General features: G+C 37.3%; 1 protein-coding gene across 4 annotated transcripts in view; it reads right to left on the reverse strand.

Moving 5' to 3' along the window:
- Window positions 1-21514, reverse strand: part of NUBPL (NUBP iron-sulfur cluster assembly factor, mitochondrial) — a 108831-nt gene that overhangs the window by 41714 nt on the left and 45603 nt on the right. For all 4 annotated transcript variants that reach the window (XR_013922235.1, XM_080346167.1, XM_080346168.1 and 1 more), the window contains exons 7-8: window positions 16014-16107; window positions 3591-3676 (exon numbers count right to left, since the gene is read on the reverse strand). Coding sequence is in view for 3 of the 4 variants with exons in the window: in XM_080346167.1 (XP_080202293.1) it covers window positions 3591-3676; window positions 16014-16107 (180 nt within the window). In the remaining variant the exon portion in view is untranslated. The remainder of the gene's footprint in view (window positions 1-3590; window positions 3677-16013; window positions 16108-21514) is intronic.

The following is a 21514-nucleotide window of genomic DNA, read 5'->3' on the forward strand; positions in this document are numbered from 1 at the left end:
TTGTTCCTGTCAACCAATGAGTAGTGCATACTTATTAATATACAAATTATTCTTCTGGAATACTAAGAGGTTTTTTTTTTTAATATTAAGTTGCGAAATATAGACACCCAGTTTAATATAGAATCTGAGCAAATATACACAAATTTAGTGCTGGTGCAGCATATTTCTGTAGCATATATTTACAGATGGAAGAGCATTCACTATGCTCTTCAGAGCTTTTAAATCTACAAAGTAATAGGTCTTGCTAATGAAGTCAGTAATAACTCTCATTTCCCTGCTCAAATAATAGGTCTGGAAAAGCTTCAAAGCAGCTGTTACTCTCTACACAAACTATCCCATAAGTATGTGAGAATTCTATTCTAGTCCTTATTGAACTCTTTTTTCCCCTGTACATTTCCCAGCAAACTTGGCTCAGGAATGACATCAAAACTGGCAGGGTGACATGCATCGCAATGAGGAGCTAACCTGTGGTGGCAGAGGAGAGGACAGTTATGGAACTGAATTTCATTTAGTCAAATGTTTCTTTTAAACAGTGAAGATACATCAAGAAATAACAGGAAATTAAGAAAACTTCCTGTACAAATTATCTGCACACACACTTTTTGAATGTTTACAAATTTCTTATGCTGAATTAACCTTTTGGTTGAACAACAAATCATGCTGAAGTCCAAATATAGTAGCTTCTAAGTTAAAGAAAACACAGTGAGAAAAGGAAATCCCTCTGTCTTTACACAGGGAGACAATTCCTGAGAAACCCACTTAAGTTGTTCCCTGTACTTAAGGACAGATGGCGCTGAGGTCTGGCTCCAATCTGATGGGGACCGAAGTGACCATGGTGACAGGTCTGCAGTTTGCCATCTTCCTACGTAACCATCTATGAGTCACTTGACGTTTCAGTGCTTCAAGTGAACATTCACAATAATATTTTTGTCTTCCTACCTTTCATTTTAGAACAAACAATTTTGGGGTCTAACTTTCATGCCCAATATAAAACCACAATGTCATCTGGGTATTCTGGATGCTACAGAAATACCAGTAAGTACATAGCCAAACAATTTTCACAGAATCACAGAAGGCTAGGGATCAGAAGGGACCTTGAAAGATCATCTAGTGTTACATCTTAGAAGGAAATGCATAGATGAGTATACATAAGCAGTTTTTTGAAACCTGTGAAATCCACAACATAACCTTCCAATTCAAGGAAACCCACCAGAAAAGTTGCAGATTTAACTAAAACCCTGTCTCTTTCTTTCAGGGATATGATTGATTAGGTAAACCATACTGAACTGGACTCAATTTCAGCAGATCAAAATAGGCAGTTTTTTCCTAAAATACTCAAAGTTATTCACTTTTTTGTCACTTGCCCAGAGCAAGCCTCTGGGATGCATGAAAATGATGGTCAAACTCACATAATGGGTGAGAATATTGAAACTTGTAATAGGAGTCAGCACCACTTTGCAAACTCCTTCCTTACCATGTGTGCTGCACCACACAAGAGATGGCACTCCTAGCGACTATGTCCTAGGACTGAAAATAAGACTTTTGCATTCTAATCCTGGTTCTAATGCTGATTCTCATGGCCAGTTTTTCATCAGTTCCTTCAATCATTCTACTCTAATTTCAGCGTAGTAAAGGACAAACAATGTTAACAACTGTGAGAGGAAGGCGGTGTGTGGTGTATGTATCTGTGCCCATATGCACATGGGAGAGACTCCAGTTCATTAAATACAAGCAAGCATACTCAAAGACTCAGAGCTCAGCAACCTATAGACTCTCTGTTTCTTTGAAAAGTAGACCCTTTGCAAGTGCTTTTTTAAAGATTAAAGATTCCAAAGACTAGATTTTTAAAGATCAGTCAATTACATAACCAGGACATGCAATCTTAGCACAGTCCCACAGATTCCACCTCTCCGATGTAAACCTCAGGTTTGAAGTTGTCCATCAAATTTTACATAACTAAACTTTCTTTAGATCCTCAGATTCAGCTGACACGTAGAAATGTAATACATAGGCAGGAGCTGCTTTACCACCAAAGTACATGACACGTCTGTACTGATGTACGTACAAGGCAGGAATAAAATGAAGAAGCACTACGAAAAAGGTAAGATCTGATGACTGGTTCAAGCACATACAAACTCAGCATCTAACACGACAGCCTCGCTGCGAGTTTTCATGTGATTTAGAAAATTCTGAAAACTCAAACGAATCAAAACATATCGTATTTAATATTTTATCTACCACTAGTCAAATTAACAGCAGCCAAGCCTATCCTAGAACACATGATTTTCTTAGAGGTCGTTCTCTTCAAAGCACATTAAACAAAACAGAAAGAAACCTTGGTAATGTCTCATTAAATCAAAAGGAAAATTCAGCAAAGTACTAACTTGAAAACTACTTTATTTCAAGAAAATAATTTTGCATAATTTAGCAAACCCAAACATAAAATCAAACCAGGACATTCCACATGTTATTCTTCTGTTACATATATCTGGTTTTCTTCTAGTAGCAAGTGATAAATGCTACTATAGATCTATTTTGGTGCAAATATGCTTACGGAATAGTTAACAATAAGGAATTTATCAATGTATGTCTTTTGTTAGGCTATTCTGTAAATTAAAACATAAAGGGAAAGCAGTCACTTCAAGGTTTCTGTTGCATTTTTTTAAATTAAAAAAGTACTAGCTATGAAAGGAATCTTAATAAAGAGCAGAAGTGACCTTCACACAAGTAAGCAAAAAGCCATCCTTTTTCAAGTATAGTAAATGGCTTTTTTTCTTTACTGTTTGAGATAAGGAAGTATTTCAGTTTATATTTTTCATCAACTGCACATTTCAATTGAAAAATGAATCTCTTCATAAACATACTCTAGACTACAATATTCAGTTACTTAGCAACTTGTAGCACACATAGAAAATACAGTCAAAGATGTCACCCTGTTTAATATTTTCTCCCAATCCATACGAATATAGTGAATATTTTTTAATTTTGCATGTCTCAAACAAGCAAGCTACCATTTAAGCTGTAAACCTCATGAAAAACAAAATTATACAGACAGTCGTCTACTTGTTTTGACAGTCACAGAGCCCTTAAAATGGCAAAGTGACAACTACGTACATGCATATCTTCCCAAAAACTTAAATTTCCTTCTTAAAATGTATCAATATATGATTTTTCCACATTTCAAGAAATTCTAGATGTTAAGCTCCAACACAGACAGTGCTGAAGAGGGCACATAATGAGGATATATTAATAGTAAGAGAGTATAATTGGAAAGCACACATTACTTCGTAAGATACTCTGTTTAGCAGTCTGATCCATTCCAGGTGATTAAATGAAGTGATTCAAAAGAAATCAAGCACTATTATGACCTTGGCCTGGTAAAACTCTTTTCTTTCTGCTAAAGCAAGCTCCTGATAGAGGTACAAGATAGATTCTAATACTTTTGTGTGGTTTTTTTTTTTTTAAAGAAGAATCTATGAAATTCAAGTGATTCCTGAATGGTTTGTTCACCTATTGCAATGCATGGATTTATTTTTTTTTTTAACATTTTGGAAAAACAGTATACTAGTATTTTTACAGTAGGGGCTTACAGGTACATGGACTTTTCTAAACATTTCAGCTCCTTTGCGTGCATCCAGTAAAGCCACGTCTTGTGGAGTGGAGACGATGACAGCTCCTGGGAAAATAAAACGTGAAATACCATTAAAACATGTGTTGTTAATTAGACTGTTAAATATTTTGACTATTTGACAACTCCATAGCATATATCAGTGATTTTGGTCATTCCCTAACAAAAAGACTATCATCATCATCTTCTTTAGATTAAAACACCAAGATGATGCTAGTTTTTTTTTTTTATTCTTAGGGAATGACCAAGGTCACTGAGCTATGATATGGAGTGATAGAAACAATTTTGATATTTTCATTATAAGTTTTTCTATGTAGATACCATTTATATTTTCTTAATGAGAAAACCGATCTAGCTGTGATATGACCATGGACAGAAGACAAGATGTTCCACAAGCTGTCAGGTCACAGAGGTGATATTCTGAGAATATCTGCACAGTAACGGTCCCACACCATAATTACATTCGAAAGCTTTTACTATAATAACAAGCCTTGTCCTACAATCAAGAGGCAGCTGCCTGTAATCAGACTGTTGCTTCCCAATACAACTTCCAGATACAAACGTTGACAGGCACAATCTTGAAACCTGTTACACTAGATGCAACACCAGGGTGTTGTATGAGTGATACAACAAAACAAGACACCAATTCATGCACACTTGAAAAAAAAAAAGTAAAGTACTGCTCACTGTTCAAACATGGCTCCAGATTACCTGATAATTAGTACTCCCAAGAGTTCTTAAATATATAAAACAGCTAGAGCTCTTTGTCAAAGGTTAGATTCCAAAGTAAGCCTGAAGGTTACTATCTTATACTACCTTATAGTACTTCTTGATTAACACAGCCTGCAAAAACAATATAGGCATTATATAACAATATTCCGCATCACTTCACAAGGAGCATCTTTTTTCACATGCTCAGGGGTTTCAAATATTATTTCTTTAAAACTTTCATCACAAATCTGCTCATGTTTGTCCATACTTTAGAAAAATGCAATGCAAAACAGGACATTAATGGTCAGTTGATTAGCTCTGGTTTCTCAGTGACCATCCAGCCTTTGAAGTATGTGCTATAGAAAACATTTCACAAAGCCACACTAAGCCAACCTCGCGCTAGAAATGTATGCCCAACCTCACACTAATAGCAACTACAACAGCCAATTTTAGATGCACTGGACAGAGTTTCCTACTGGGCCTGCAGTTCCCAACCCTAGGTGCACACAGCAAAGGGAGAAGCGGGTAGATTTCCAGAGGCACACGACGCTGGCATTGCTGACATGGGCTACAGTGCCAGCAGCCCTGGCTCTGGTAGGGCCAGGACAGGGGGCCCAGCCTCTCACTGCGGCCCCGTGCCGGCCGCCAGCTGCCATCTTGCCCGCCTGCTGCCATCTTGCCCGCCTGCCAGGCAGCCGTTTCCAAACACGGCCTGCCAGCATGCTTGAATGTTTTCAACCAGCGTTCTTAACCTCTAATTTGTGAAAGAAAAATACAATCTGGCACCTCGCTCCTGAAAAGCTGCCAATCTCTGCCTTACATAATATTAGACACAAGTCCAAAAACTGAACGGCATATGTAATGTACTAAGCAAACGCAATTTCCCTATTGTTTGCTAAAACTCTGGCGTCCAAACCATTTGCTATTTTACCCTAGCTGACCTGCTTCCAATGGCATTGCAAACAACAATGTGGAAGCCTTTCAGTTATGTCCAACTCACCTTAGCTCCTCATTTCACTGAAGTATAGGGTTACACTTCACAGGTGACATTGAAATGTAAGGTTAATTCCATAAAACGAATGCACCCTTCCCTAAAAGCACAGTCCACAAGTAACTTAGACTCAATGCCATCGAGTTTTCCGCATATTTGTAAAACAAAGATCCTTGAATACTTGGACAAAATGCTCATTACTGCTTTCTTTTCAAACAAAATTGGAAATTTGTGTCTTATGTGTATACAGTCATGTTAGCTGTTTCAAACATTTGTTCACAGTCTTCTCTGAAGGTCCTGGCTCGGAATTCCCTAGATCTTCAGGGAGAAGTCAATATGCAGTCAACAAAACTGAAGTTTACATTTTCTAGTTCATTATTAATGTTTTTAAGACTCCAATATTTGGCATGGCATGAAGGACAGAGACTATGCACCATTCAAACACCCACTAGAACCACAAGCAGCTTATCCCAGCAATATTTTTGCCTAACAAATTGTGTTGCTAGAGAACCTCACCCAAAGGGAGAAAGTTAAAATGCCAGAAAGACCCAATGGCGCATTGCAGAGTTTAGGCTGCTGCAAACACCAACTCCCTGTATGAAAACCTGCGGCTTCTGATTGCATGAGTTAAAGTTATGCTCGTGGACAACGTGCATGGCTGCTTCCACAGAATGAAAGCCAACATGCCCAGGAAGCTGCTGCTGAGGGTATAATAGATGTGTCTCTCTTATTTTCCTTTTCACTCTGAGCTGGCTGCTATATTACAGACAAAATTTATTCACAGCAAGCTTGTACTGACTTATACTAACACCTTTTAAAATAAGTATCTTTTCTCTTCCTTCAGTACAACTGCTGGTCCAGCAAACCCAACCTGAAGTTCAAGAATTTAAATTATTTGCAGCATTATTTCCTTCATTAGCAACCAAATATGGCAAATGAGACTTTTCACTGTGCTCCCCTCCCTGAATAAGTTTGCATATGTGTAATTCAGAAAGTAATTCAAATGATGAGCAAGAAAGAACACAGCTCACACTTACTTTGCTGTCTTGGCTCTACACGGTTAATAGGAATATCAAACAGTAAAGAGTTATTTTCATCAATAAAGTAATGAAATAAGACTGAATTCATGCACACAGTACATCTCTTGAAGAAATATGTACAATGTTTACACAAGCCTCTGAATGAGGCAAACTAAGACTGACAAACTGAACAGAGAGGTTGTAGAAAGTATAATGCTATCTCATTGCACGTTAAAACATACTACAAATTCTGTCTGCAGTTGTGTGCAAAAGAATAATTTCTGTGCTTTGAGCATACTAAGGGTTTCTAAGGTCAGCACATTTAGGTTTAACTGACATATCTACTTATTCATGCATTCTATTCATTTTTGTAACTTCATTCAATTTCAGTTGACAAAAAGCTGATGCATGTTGCATTAGTCAAAACTACACTAACTATATTTGTAATCCTTAGTGTGTACAGCATTTAGAGACAGAACTAACAGTAGCCTGTAACACTGATGTTTGCCTTTCTTTTTTAACCCCAGGTCTTCAATCCTCAGTAAAAGAAAGGTGTGCCTACACAGCACATTGGTACTCACATTTTTGGTGGACTGGTGTTCAGAGAAATACAAGTGCTGAAACAGCCTATAGTTTCTGTGTATAGAAAAGATCACCTATATTCACTGCATCATTAAGGTTTGCATTAAATGCTTTGGGTTACAAGGCATAAGGTGGAATCTCTCCAAGCCTTAGGTATAGTCCATTTGTACACAAGTGTAAAACAGGCAGCTCTAAAAAGCAGCTAAGCGGCAGTTTAGAAGGTCTACCTTAGGATAAAAAGAGTAACATTCCCTTTTCTCTCCAGTGCCTTCAAAGACAGACTTCAGAACTAGACAGATGATTAAGGATCCCTCCACACACAAATATTAGACTGTGTCTTACATCACTCTGGTTCTTATTAACTTAGCAAATAATGCCACTCCAAAACCTGTGAAGTGTAGCTGACCAGAAAGACCAACAAATAGAGTTCTGGAAGATAAAGACACAGGAAGACATATGGCATTTTCCTAATCATCACATCTGCTGACTGACAAGCATTGAATGCTCTTGCAAGGAACCACATGCAGGCCTCAATGCAGCTGCACATGGCCTGATCTGAGCAGAGCGCTCATGCACTTTTTGTAGCTTTTGCCTCCTTTCCCATTGCATGAAGTTCAAACTTACAGGTGGAACTTTCAAGTTATAAATTGCCTGGTGAATCTAAGTCTTCTCTGCTGTGGATCCCTTCAGATTGCCTCTCACCTTCTGTTAAATTACTTGCTACTTCACAGGTAAAATCTGCCTGCAATTATGGATACAGTTTGCACTTGAAGATGCAGAACAAGATCTTGCAAGAACAAAGACTCGTGCCTTTGCTAGAATTTCAGCTGGCGATAGCAGATACAAAAACATTAAAAATCCCTGGTGAGGTTTTCCCTTAAGGGATCCTTACTCGAGACTCATAATACAGCTCAGAACTGTCCCAAAGGGTGGATCCCAGCTGTGTCTCACCTCCAGTCTGCTCAATACCTTCTTCTTGGAGGAGTCTTTGAACAACTGCTCAGGCAGTGGATGTTTCCAATAGCCGCACATCCTCTTCTGCCCACGAGCTAGCGGGTAATTAGAGATTGGGACTCTACCGCCTTGCCCACATGAAAAGAGGACATAAATCTTTAGAGCAAGCTTCTTCCTCCTGGCAAGAGGAACTCCCGCTGAAACCACTGAGTAGAGGAGCATCACAAGCTGGATAAAGTTGTCACCCTGAAGTTAAACTACCCTCATCTAACTGATCAGTAATATTATAACATCCATTTCATGCTAGATCACATGGAGAAAGACATGGAAAGACAGCTCTCACTGCACTAAAATGCTTGGGTTTGGTCATGACAAACTGCATACACGTCACACTAAAGCACTTTACATGCAATAGTTATTTAGCAAAGTGAAAACACTGGAAACATTTGTAATAACATCTGTGAACACGCTCTATTTGCAAAGTACGGGCGTGAAATAAAAAGCTACGCCCTCATAGACACTGCCACTTTCCACTTTTCCTTAGCTATCTGAATTAGTGTTTTTCTGCTCCACTCCATTCCACCTCCTGCTTTCAAGGGCATTTGCCAATCATGTCCAGATTATAATGAGCTTTGTACTACACAAGAGCAAAGTCCAAATAGTCTCTTTTGACAAATGAATATTTAAAAAAATAAAAAAATTAGAGGTCCTAATCCAAAGAGGACAACTGTGTTCTACTACACACACAACCCTCCAAAAAAAAGACAACACTGAGACTGCTTCAATCATCTCCAAGAACCATTTAGTTTTTTACTTTTTTCTTTCCCTAGAGGTGGAGGTCGTAAGGGGCAGATTTAAGCATTTATTTTTTTCATAAGAAATAGCTAAAGGAGAGAATACAGTACCATTATTCATGCGTATTTCTCTCATCTTTTGCAATTGTCAGCTGAACACTATGCTCGTTTATTCTTCCTATTCAGAATAATTGGTCTAAAAAAAAAAAAAAAATCGAGGCAATTGTACCTAATCTACTACTTAACATACACTTAGCCACTGTTGCCAGACCTCAGAGAACCTCGGTTTTCAAAGCCTCTATACTTCACAGCTTTTTTTCCCCAATACCTGGAAACTATTTTTCAGGGATGATAAAATTTAAAGAACTTGCACTGAATATACTTTCAGTTCAGCTTGGACAGGCAATGTGTGTTAAATCAATCTCCATGAGCCAAGAGTTAAATTTAAATTTATATTCAAAGAGTATGAGGCATTAATGTGTAAACTCACACTGTATTTTGGTCTCTAAATTAAGTTTACTGAGTCTACTGAGTCTGACACTTCATAATGAAGTACCACAAGTGTCCAAAGCTAAGATAACCCTGATGATTATTTGCATTTGTCTTCTATATTATTTTCTGACAAGAGACGTAACCTATTTTATTATACAAATTACATGTGGGTGAATACAAAGAACTATTTTTAAATCCCCACTGGTGTGACTAAGTTTTTTTTTTGCTTTTCAATCTAACCTAAATGTATGTGCTTTTCCTTTCTTGCAGTTATTTAAAATATCAAAATACAGCATGAAAGAAAGTAAATCTACATAAAAATTTGATATTAAAAATATTTGCCTTTCAAAAATAGATCAAGTAAAATTGACTATTACCCAGATGGCTTCCATACAATATCTTCAAAAATTTACTGTAGAAACTAATGATGTACCTCCTCCATAAAAGAAGAAAGCAGGCTCAGAAATGGAGAAAAACACTGTATATTATTGTTAAACTAAAAGGAAAGAAGATCACATGCCTTGCAACTGTGATTTGCATCAAAGTAAGAGATATTCATCAAGGGGCAAACAGACACTTACACAAAGAGCAATAAGAGAACATAGAAACACCTCTAATCTTAAGCTGCATGCTACATGCAACTTGTACTCCAGCACTGGGGGTTTTTTGATCATTTCTCTTCAGAAAAGACAAGAGAACAGCACCATACCTACTCAGCTTGCAATTTTGGTTAATTTAAAAGGACACCTTTCTTTCACAAGACACAGTTCTTTTTCCATGCTAATTCATGCACAGTTTTATAACACATCAACAGTATTTTCTTTTTAAAAATCTGATTTGAAATTCTCTTTTTGCTGTTTTTAATGCTCATTTCTGAACAGTTGGTCTACTCATCACCTGGAACTTCCTGTTCTTCTACATTATTGTATGTTGAGGCAGGATCCAGTTGTTCTGAGTCCCACAGGCTGCTATGGAACAGTTGTGTACAAGGCTACACCCTGCTCTGGGTGACACCAGCACTCACCAGTTTGGCATGTCACATTTCATTCAGAATTCAAAAATGCCAAGTGTCTTCAACTTGGTGAGAATCCTCTACTCTTTCCTCTTCAATGTACATATTTAAATAGAAATAAGACTCTTAACGCTTGATCACTAAAGACAGAAATACGCTTATTGTTTTTATTTAAACCTATCTATCAAAACGCTGCCATCAAAAGAAACCCTATTTAATTACAATTCTTTGAAAACTAAAATTTGAAGTAACAAAACTCCTTTAGTAAATATTTCGGCTTCATCTGCAAAAGGCATTCAGGAGATAGTTGACATCTACATATTGCTCAAAGATGCAATCATTAGGAAAAATTACAGTATTTATGGGATAAGGTAATAACAAGATGGTAGGAACTATGTACTGTGTTGATTTTCAGTCTAAATGACAACAATATTCATTCACTTTCTGACTAGCAACAGCAATGCTTCTGCTTTTACAGAACTTGAGAAAAACATAAAATAGCATTCACACTGATTTCACTTCATTTATCTTAACTGTTGTTTTTCTGATTCTTATTAACAGCCTTTTAAATCTTATCATGATAAGATTATAATAATACATGCTTTGTGTGAAAAACACTTACTTCCTAAAGGTGGGAAAATTAAGAGCACTGAAATAAAACATGAAGCTTTTTACCTTTAGGTCTCCTGCATAAACACAGTTCAGTCCAATGCTCACTACTGTAATTATTAAAAGATTGCTCACTAAGATGTGACAGTATTTGGTTGTCTTAGGCCGCTTCCCACTGAACAGGTGTATATTTCTCATGGTTCTAATGGTTCTCACTCCCATGGCACAATGATATCCAAAGAAAAGAGTGATATGACAAAGTTTAGCAAATGAAACAATTGCAGTATTAACCTGGAGTCGGTTCTGTCAACTGAGACAGAGTGTCAGTCTCTAGAGCTGTCAAGCTGTCACACTTCACTAACACAGACTCCACTTCAACATTAATAAAGGAAAGGGCAGCAGACAGCCTCATTTATTTAACTGTCGGTGCCCACGATGCACTTTCTCCATGAGGAAGAAACCCCAGCACAGGGCTCTGGGACTGCTCTCCAACAGAGATGCTCTCGCTGCCGCCCACCCAGCCTCCGTATGCTGAGGGGACAGAAACATGAGGCTAATCTTCCACCTGCAACATTATTTATTCATTTGATTTACGGCTCCTTTAGCTAAATAATCTAACAAATACACACACTTAGATTTATTGGTTTAGCAACTAGGTAATTCAAAGGAATCACAAGCCTTATTCTCCATAATATCATTAGTTTACACTATATCTTCATATCAAACTTGATGTTATCTGAAACCCACTATGTTTTAAAAGCTGGAAAATGCGTACGTTTCAAACTTTCCCAAGCATGAATGTTCAACACATCATAAGGACCACACTTCTAAACATCTCATGCAAAAGATGAAGCAGAAGAACAAAGTAGAAGAAGTAGAACTAAATACAAACGAAGTAACAACAGACCACAAACAGAGTCTTCTCCAGACTGAGCCATGATTTCTATTTGGAAAGCACACTTGCATCTGAAGACAGATGTGGTGGCTGAATAGAAATATATATCACATTTTCAAGCTATCATGTAATTTCTCATCTACTAGTTTTTTGAAGAATGAATGCAATATGAGAAAAGTTACAGATGATGAAAGAATTATATGCTAAATAAGAAGCATCTCCTTGTAAAGTGACTAAGAATAATAAAAGTCACAGTAGTTTCCTTTTTCATCTTCTTTTAAAGAAGGAAAAGTACCCATGCGAAACTGTCAGACCAGCTGAAGGTTGTGAGGCTGATATTCTCTGATAATTCTGATAATTCTCAGAATTATAAAACACATTTTGTTGTGTTGCTTATACCCATTAGGTACTGCTCTAATGCCTTTTTGACTTAAGAAAATCACAGTACCTGTGATGCAGAATTTAAAAAGTCTTCCAAAATCAAAACCCAGTCCCATTTCACGTGTGCTATCAGTCCCTCTCTCACTGTCAGATGTTGCATTGCTACAGTTTTTCATGCCATATCTGGGCAAATCTCCCCCAAACAAAACACCTTTACCAGTGCTCACTCTCACACTCACAGAAAAATCTCTAAGTGGTTGGCAAAAATATGTGCGCAGGTTTTGTAAATTTATTTAGAGACAGAATAAGAATTTTCTACCCTGTCTATCCCCAGGAAGCCATAGATAAATAATTAAGAAACTGTCATGCAAATACTGTATCTCACATATGCATGCATGCAAATCAAAGTACAACTTTCATGCAAACTAGATAATGCACTTCTAAATGTACTTAGCTGAGATATATATGCTGTCTCTGATGAAAAAGAGAGAAATTTTGCCACTAATACATCCTCAAAGGATAAAGAAAGAACAAGAAAATTGGAGAGGGAACAGAATCGCACAACACCAAATGCTTTCTGTAAAAAAATAAGACAACACACAGCTTAGAGACATGAATTGCAAATGAAGATGGAGCCCACAAAACCAGCAAAATTCTGCAGACTGCTCCAAAGGCATCATCATCGAGATTTGTAACACTATCTTCTGTACCCTTGAAAGGAACAAGGTTGAAGAAAATACAAGCATGGCAAACAAGGCTGTGAACTGTCAAAGAGACAGAAACCAAGTAACAAAAGTAAAAGAACAAAGCACAGTTCAAGCTGTAATACACAAAATAAGCCCTTCCAATGAGAATGAAAAATACCCATAATACAAAACAGAGAAAATTCTTTATAAATCACTACAATTCATTGAGCCAGTAAGAACACAGGGAATTACAAATCTTATCACTCCTTGTCTACTCTGCTTGTCTTCATCAAAAGTGCAATACAGTTATTTTTTTAAACTGCAAGAGTTGACTTCAACATGCTCAACAAAAGCAACTAATGGGAAAGACAAATGTAAACTGATGTTATCACTCCTAATGTCATGAAGTTAGTTTGGACTGATGAAGAAATAAGCTGAACTGAGCAACTGTGGTAAGAGTGTGAAGCCGTTTCAGAATTCAAATCAAAATGTTGTCTTCAGTTAGGAAGCTATAAAAGCCCATATTGTATAAATAGAAAAAAAATATGCCAGAAAACCACAATGGAGGGTTAAAGAGAGACACGGGCAAGAATTTCTCTCCTTTTATGGCATATCAAGAAAATCTGCATTGCTTGTTGTTGTTTTAAACCTGTTTTCCTTTTTTTTTTCCTTTTTTGAATCAACATCTTGTCTACTTTGCCTCAAAACCTGATTCAACAGGTATGACAAGAGGTTTCCAACAATCACATGGAAAACTAATGAAAACACTGAATAAAAATTATTTAATCTTAATCCTTCACTTTGAAACACCTACACAAGAATGAGGATCTTGCAGTCCTTAGCAAGAAAATCCAGCTTTTTTTTTTAATTTGTCTTGCTTTTGTTAACATCTATTACATTCTAAGGCGGAGTATTATGAAAAAAAAAAAACAAACCCTATCTAAATGAAGGTTTCCATACACTGATGTAATGTATCAGCTAGAAAGATCTTGTGACATTCCACAAACAGACCTCAGCAAAACTTAGAATAAATACAGGATCAAAGTACTTTCCTCCATCACCTCTCTGTCCCAGAGGACCCAGTGCACCAACACCACAACTACTCACACTTCTGAAGACCGCATAGAATTTGGCTGGAAAAGAGCACAATAATCCCTTGAAAATTAAGAGTCTAACAACCTTTTCTATGTTAAATTAGGGCATTTAGGTGGACTGTACTGAATAGCATTATCAATACCTGCCATACTTAAAAAAAAAATCCACAAAGATAAAGCCACACCTCTTTAACTCATAATTTTACTGACCTTACATACAAGATTTAATGTGAAATGCAGCCTTACCAAAAACTTCCATACCACAGCCATGTTTCACCTCATTGCTTAAAACCCTCAGGAGTAAAGGGCCCTCCTGCTTCGCTGCTCACACGTGCAACCTACCAAGCACCGTATTTAAGAAAACCAGTATGAATCATGGTTGGCTCTTCATCGTACGCTCCAGGTCACAGATAAGCTAACGCACTAGAAGCCGCCTCTTCTATTTCTGATGGGAAAAATTCATTAAATCTTTCATCACAACTCTATTGATTTGCTCCCTCCACCACACAACACAATCACAGCAGAGAGAACCTCCCATAGTTATTAACAGGCGTGGGGCAATAGCGCTATTGCTGAGTTAGCATGTGCCTTGACATTTGTGTTTTATATCACAAAAGATTAAAGTTTTTCTGAGCTTGGCATTGTGGAAGATCAAGAGATACCACAACGCTGCCTTAACACTAAATTTAACTATTTGTCAAAAAATTTGCCTTGTAGATATATGAGTAACTGTGGTTATCACGTACAATTTCAGCTGATACATGACTGTGTCAAGGACAAGATACAAAGCGCTGCCTGATCGTTAAAGGGTTCCTGCCTCTAACAGTGGTGATGGTTTTGCTGTGCAACCAGGATGTATGTCCCAAAATCAATCAGCTCTAGTGCCTTTGTACATGGGCAGGTCTATAATGCCTACCAGTCTCACTACCTATACTTGCAGCTAACTCTATTATCTTATGCTATGGACTTTTAGATATCCATAATTCTGTATTAATTGAACTTATCAGGCAGTCTGGTAAGAGTTCTATATGCAAATGAAATGGTTCTACAAATTAAATATTTAATGGCTTCACTTCAGTGCACTACTGCCACGAAAGTGCAGAGAAAAAGGAGTGTTGGAGGGAACTAGGGCCTGCTGGTACACCAAGAAAAGAATGACAGCAGTAAAAGATGCTACCATTTTGGGGTTGTATCAAGATATTTATCTGATATCACTGAAAAGTGGAGCAAGCAGTCCCACTGATTCCTTAACACCTCAGAATCACAGAATTTCTGATTGGAAAAGGTCTGTTGAGGTCACCTACTGGCAACACTACATAGGCTCAGCTCAGGCTTTGCCCAGCACAGTCTGGACAACGGCCAAGGACAGAGATCCCATGGACTCTTTGGGTAGCACGTTCCAGCACTGCACTACCCACCTGGTGAAGAGCCACAGCAATTATTAAATTATTCCGGGAACTCTAAGGATTGCTTTGTCTCTTCTACCATTGAGTTCGAAACGTTGATTACGTTGGCTATCGACAACTATTTCTGTTGAAGCATGTCAGGTAATAAACCATTAGAGTCTACTGGATCTCCTGAGATGCTCAGCATTCTTTCAGACACAGTATCTCTGACTCCTGCTGAAACCAATATGATTAGAGAGCGGCCTACATATCGCAAGATTGATTTGTTTAAATCCCCTGAAAAAAGTCAAATTAGTAACACAGTAGGAAAAATAATGAATTATAGTGTATTACAGTGCTGCATAGTTTATCTGAATAAATGTTGTGTGTTAACAGCATTGTCAGCTTCTAATTAAAAAGCAAACATGAAGACAAACTATTTTATTGTATTAGTTTTATTATGCAGCAGGTACAAAGAAAATATTTTCTACTACTAACCCTACCAATTTTTGGTAGGACTGCCTTACGTTCAAGAGTACTGCTATACCTCTCAATCTTTTTGAAACTTAGTTTAAAAGAAAGTAACACAATCATAGAGTTAAAACGTTAAAAATCACTAGTACTGTTTTTCATCACCACACAACTGACAGAACATTTTCTTAGTGTGTTAGAAAGACACTCACAAGACTTTTTGACTGGCATGTTAAAATAAGATTTTTCTAAAGTTACCAGACTTAGAATGAATTTCCAATCTCTGAAACAGTCAAGCAATACACATACCTGCAATTGGAATATTCTGTGAGACTGACAGCTGTACGTCTCCAGTCCCAGGTGGCATGTCAATTACTAAATAGTCCAGTTGACCCCAGTCGACCTAGAAGACAACAATAAATGTGTATGTTGGAGGTTTGAAGTTCTTTTATTTAAAGTACTTTGTGTTTTGTTAGTCTTTGTTTCCTCTAATGTAAAACACGTGAACCAAGACCACCTCAAAAGAATGATACTGTGAAGCCCTTTTAGTCACTCTTTCAGTACAGGCTCAATACATTATTTTTCTAAGAGATGAAATCTTTGCTGATCACTCACAGCTATAAACATAAATTATCAACTTTACGAGCATAATCCTATTTAATTCTTTCCCCTCCTCCCAAAAAAGTAGTAACAACTTAAGTCTTTTACTTTGTAGCTGCTTAACCACAGGTTAGAAGATAATGTTAGGTCAGGCTAAAATTCTGGGGTTTCTGCAACACACACAGTTAGGAATTGTTTCCATACATTTAAAACTAATTTTGCTTGCTTCTTATCACTTCTTTTAAAATATATATAAATCTTTAGCATTTTTTTTTTCTGGTTTGTTACTGCAAAGTTAGAGCTCAGTACAGAATTTTGTCTAGGAAAAAGAGCTGTTGGGAGGAAAAACAAACAAACAAACAAACAGATTTGTTAAATGAAAATCACCAGGTATAATTATACAAACTTACAACATACAGAATCACGGAATGGTTGGGGTTGGAAGGGACCTCTGGAGATCGTCTGGTCCAAAACAAGGTATCACACAACAAAAAAAGTGTACTGGTTGCTAAGCATCAAATAAGAGCGATCATTAAAGATATTAGGGTCAAATATGAGAATGCTGTTATTATTTACATTCGTTACTAGGACAGATTTTCAGGAGAGTCAAGTAACTCTCTCTAGAGCACTGTCTACTGTAATAAATATTCTCTTAATGAGAACGGAAATGGTCCTAAGCCTACTCTGTATCATGTAAAGCCAAGCTATACTTTGCCTAAACATTTCCCAACAGTTTAAGTAAGCTTTGAGAGATCCTCAGTTCAATTCGGCCGTGGTGCGGGTTAGTGCACTCTTGCAAGCCAGCAGACATGTACAAGGTCTTCTCTCTCTGCAGTACAGAAGCTTTAGAAATCATAACTACATTAAAAATAAAGACCCACAAATGTCTCCCCCTCACTTTTCCCTCCACATAGGCATAATAATTATAATATATAATAATATAATGTATATTATATATAATAATTATATGTTTCTTAATAACAAAATATATATAAGATACAACAGTATGAGCTGCTTTAATAGAGGAAAGTGGCAAACGAGCAGGATTTTACTTTCTCTTTTATTTTACACATTCCCTCAGAGTTATTTTCACAGTGAAAACAACTGACATTTTGCCAGTCCCCCAGTTATTGCCCTGGAGTGTTTGAGCCTGTCAGGGGAACACTCGTGTATTTTCATTCAGTTCTTGTACAGATTATGATCTTCTGGGGAAGCACAAGCGATGGGAAATCCAGACCACTAACCCAATGTAGCGCTCCAGCGAGAAATGGAATTTTTCAAGGCAGGCTGATAAAGACAGAAGATTTTGGAGCACTTCAGAGAGAAGGGGGATGTGGAAGGTTAGTTGCAAATTCTAACTTCAGATGTCTAAATTAGGGACTCTCAGGCATCCCTCCCTTTCCTCCTTTTCTTAGGCTGCAGCAGCACTAAATGGTGCCCAAGACAGTTCAGTTGAACAGGAAATGCTGCTTATATTAACCACAGCAAACACCGTACTTTACCTTTTCACATTTAATGTTGATCTATCTACATTATCTATGGTATCTATATCATTTTACAGTATCTATATTTTGAAAACAAAAATGACATATACCTAGCAGATTTCTTAATTAGTATTCATAATCATATTGACACTATATAATCCCAAAGAAAAATTACATCTATGTGCAAAAATGTATGTACTGAAACATAACTGTGAGGCAGAGAAGGCAGTTTATCTAAAAAATCTGGGTTTTACTTCGTTTTTCTTAACTAATCTTGCTTAGTTATAAAGCAAGATAAATGTCAGTGCTGATGAATGCCTCCTTTTCCAGTCAAAATTACTTTGACCACTCGAAGACATGAACTTTAACTTTCTGGTTATTAATTAAAAGTTAATCATTGTAAAGGTGACAAATAGAAATTATATAGCTGTTTAAAAGTAGTAGAGGTTTACAATGTGAGTGAAGTCAAGTTCCTTAAAGATTCACAACTAAACACACAGATCTTCTACAAATTGTTAAGTGCATAAATCTCAGGATGCAAACCCAAATATTTAATAATAATCATGACCATTTTGAAACACTAAGGTATATAGAGCTTCCATTTTTAAAATTATTAACTTAAAATACCTTTTTCCCCTGTGTCTTCATAAAGGCTGAGCCTGGCATCTTCTGTTAAGTCCAAATTTACAAGTCCAGTAATTGTATTCTCCTTCCTTAAATACTTCTACAGAAACTATGGATTAACTGGTTTTTTCCTTTCTGCCTTGCAGCAAAACACAGCCCAGAAACACATGTGTGAGTGGCATGGCATTGCTATCATTCTGACACTGTTTCAAATCACTTACTCTGCCAAAACAGCTTGGTTCTTGAAACAACTTGGACATTGAGGAGTTTTCAGCCCTTTTCTCCACAAGCTCAGAATCAAGTCCCTTTACGTACAGCACTGTCTCATGGAACAGTTCAAGACAATCCAAATCCCACCCTTACCAGAGGTAACTAGAATAAAAAAAAAAAAATATATACACGAGGTTTTTGCCATAGCTAAAAGCTGTCTGGTTTTGCATATACTTACTGACGTTAACTTTAAGCTAGCTCCTCTTGTGGAACAAGGTGACTTTCTGGGCCTGTCCTATAACTTTTCACTTTCATCAGAGGTTCTGCTCCTTCAGCCTCTTCATGCACTTGTTCCTTCATGGAGCCCTATGTGATCCTCCTACCCAGCAAGCATTACAGGTCCCCAAAGAAAACACATAGCCCTATTCCACTACCACATGGAACGCCAATGGAGAAGAGACCTCCAGTGCCGGCACCCAAACCCTTTCCTTGGCGCTCAACTGCTGCTCTTCTGAGCCGAGGTAGCTGCCTTGGTAAAAATGTCTTCCTGTCAGAGCTTTAAAGTAAAAAGATACTTTCACAAATAGCTTACTGCTTCAGGAACACACAAAGCAATTGTTGCTCCAAAATTACCACATACAGTAGAATGGGTACAGAAATCAAAGGGCACCAAAAATTTCTGCCTCCAGCTTCCTTAGTCTGTGACCCCATAACATCTAAAAGAACTTCCAACATGCACTTTCTGGATTGTTCCATGAGTACAAATTTTTATTAAAGTTATAAACCTCTGAAAACAGAAGCTAATAGTGGCATTTTAAGCACATGGTGAATCTCATGGTAAATCTCATTGCTAGGCAACAGGAAAAATACTCTGTTAACACATAGTGCAATTAAATTATAATGCTTAATTTATGGCACTGAAACCATCTTATTTCATATATTTTCTTCAAATTCGTGGACTGAAAAAATGAAATGAGCTGTCTTTATCAAATGAATTGTGCTCCATTATAGTATTTATAAATCTGAGAAAAGAAAAATGGAGAAGCCACACCATCCCCGCTGCAGTGGAGAGGATGTGCTTGCTGCTGCTGCTGCACAGAGCAGGACTGAGACAGGCTTTTGTCACTCCAGTTCAGAAAAGGCAACAGTGAATATGTCTACGTACACAAGTGTTGAATATAAGTGAGAACTACTTTCTGAGTTATGCCACTGCTGTGGCATTGAACTGGTGGAAGTCAGATGGCAAAATAGATTGCAAAAATCACTTCTCATTAAAATTGATTTTTAATTTTAAAAAAAAAAAAAAAAAAAGGATGCAGTCAGAGAGTTGTCCTCACAATTTTATGCTCTTCTCTTTCATTTGAAATTCAGGGTGAAGATGAAGAGCTGCACCACAATGACACGGCTATAACTGCTGAAAAGAACTGAGCCAGTGTCTTTGCCCACTGAGCAGTGTTCTCTAAACAACATGGATTTGCTCAGACTTCGGTTGGGAAACTCTGCATCTCACCTCATTTCTCTCTGTAGGCTTCCTCTTACTCTCTGCTGTTCCGCAAGAACCAGATGATGAACACTGTGGAATTCGGTTGCTCCTCCACTACCCTCCCACAGGAATACAGAAGCAGTATAACAGTCTTTTATTAAACAAATTACTGAATGTAATTTGGGAAGTATAACAATTTGTTATATAAGTGTACACATTATTTAATGGGAGAAGAAATTCCAGGTCTGTTACTAAATTTAAGCAAAGGGGGAGAGAGGAGAGCAAAACAGGGGAAAGACATCTTTAATTAAATTTAGAATTAGAGCATATAATCAGAGCAGTGGCTTTCTGAAATCTACTATTGCTATTCATTCAACATTATTAAAATGGGACATATAATCAATCAGGCGGTGATACAAAACACTAATTTGAATGCAAATCCTGTTTATATGCAACAATTTACCAAATCAGGACCAGTATTCCTCATGTTCTCAATCAGTTCTGAGAAGTGTGTCTGTATGCAAATGCAGTTGCACACCAGAAAATGAGCTCAGATTAACAGCACATTAAATGAGCTCCCTTTGCAAGCAATAAATGGACAGCGGTTACAAAAGCTGTCTTGTAGCATCTGAAATCTGTCAACACCTTTGCATGTACAGTAGTGTTAATATCTTTGCCCCTCTAATATATACAGTGTGTATAACACTTCAAACCATAGAAATGTAATTGCGCTTTCCTTAAGTATAGCATTCATCTTTTTTTAAAAAGGTTTATCTTGACATTTATTGTTAAGCAATGTAATTAAGTGCCATGTGCTTCTGTGTATTTTCCCTTGCTCAGAAACCTCATGAATGCTTCTATGTAAATTACTTAAATCAATCACTCTGTTTATGTGACAATTCATAATCAAAATACCAGATATGCATTTTGAGTAAGGGTTCCAAATAGCAAGTTAAACCCAAGGTAGAACATAGAGCTATAGATGGCATTTCTGCTGAGGAATGAAGCCTGAGCATCCTCTGAGCACGAGGCAGAAGTGATAGAATATTAGCACAGAAGAGGGATTGCTACTTGTGGTTTTGAAGTAATCCCGGTGTTTGGTAAATAACAGAAGATGTTATTTATTTGTTCTTATTAAGAGGAATGCATGCAGAGTTTCAATCAAGCAGTGCTGCAGGTGCAGATGTGGCAGCCAAACTCCCAACAGCAGCAGCACAGAACCAAGAGCTCCATGGCAGGCAGCTCACAGCCTGGTCCTGCCAGACACCCCTCCTCCTACCTACTTGGTTGCGTATATAAATGATTTAATACAGGCAAACAGCTGAAGAACATAAAGGTAAGGAATGATGTTGTTAAATGAATATGTATGTGTATATAACTGTTCACAAATATTTACATCTGTTCAGTCA

This window comes from Nesoenas mayeri (assembly GCF_963082525.1).
Source record: "Nesoenas mayeri genome assembly, chromosome: 5".
Classification (NCBI taxonomy): domain Eukaryota; kingdom Metazoa; phylum Chordata; class Aves; order Columbiformes; family Columbidae; genus Nesoenas; species Nesoenas mayeri.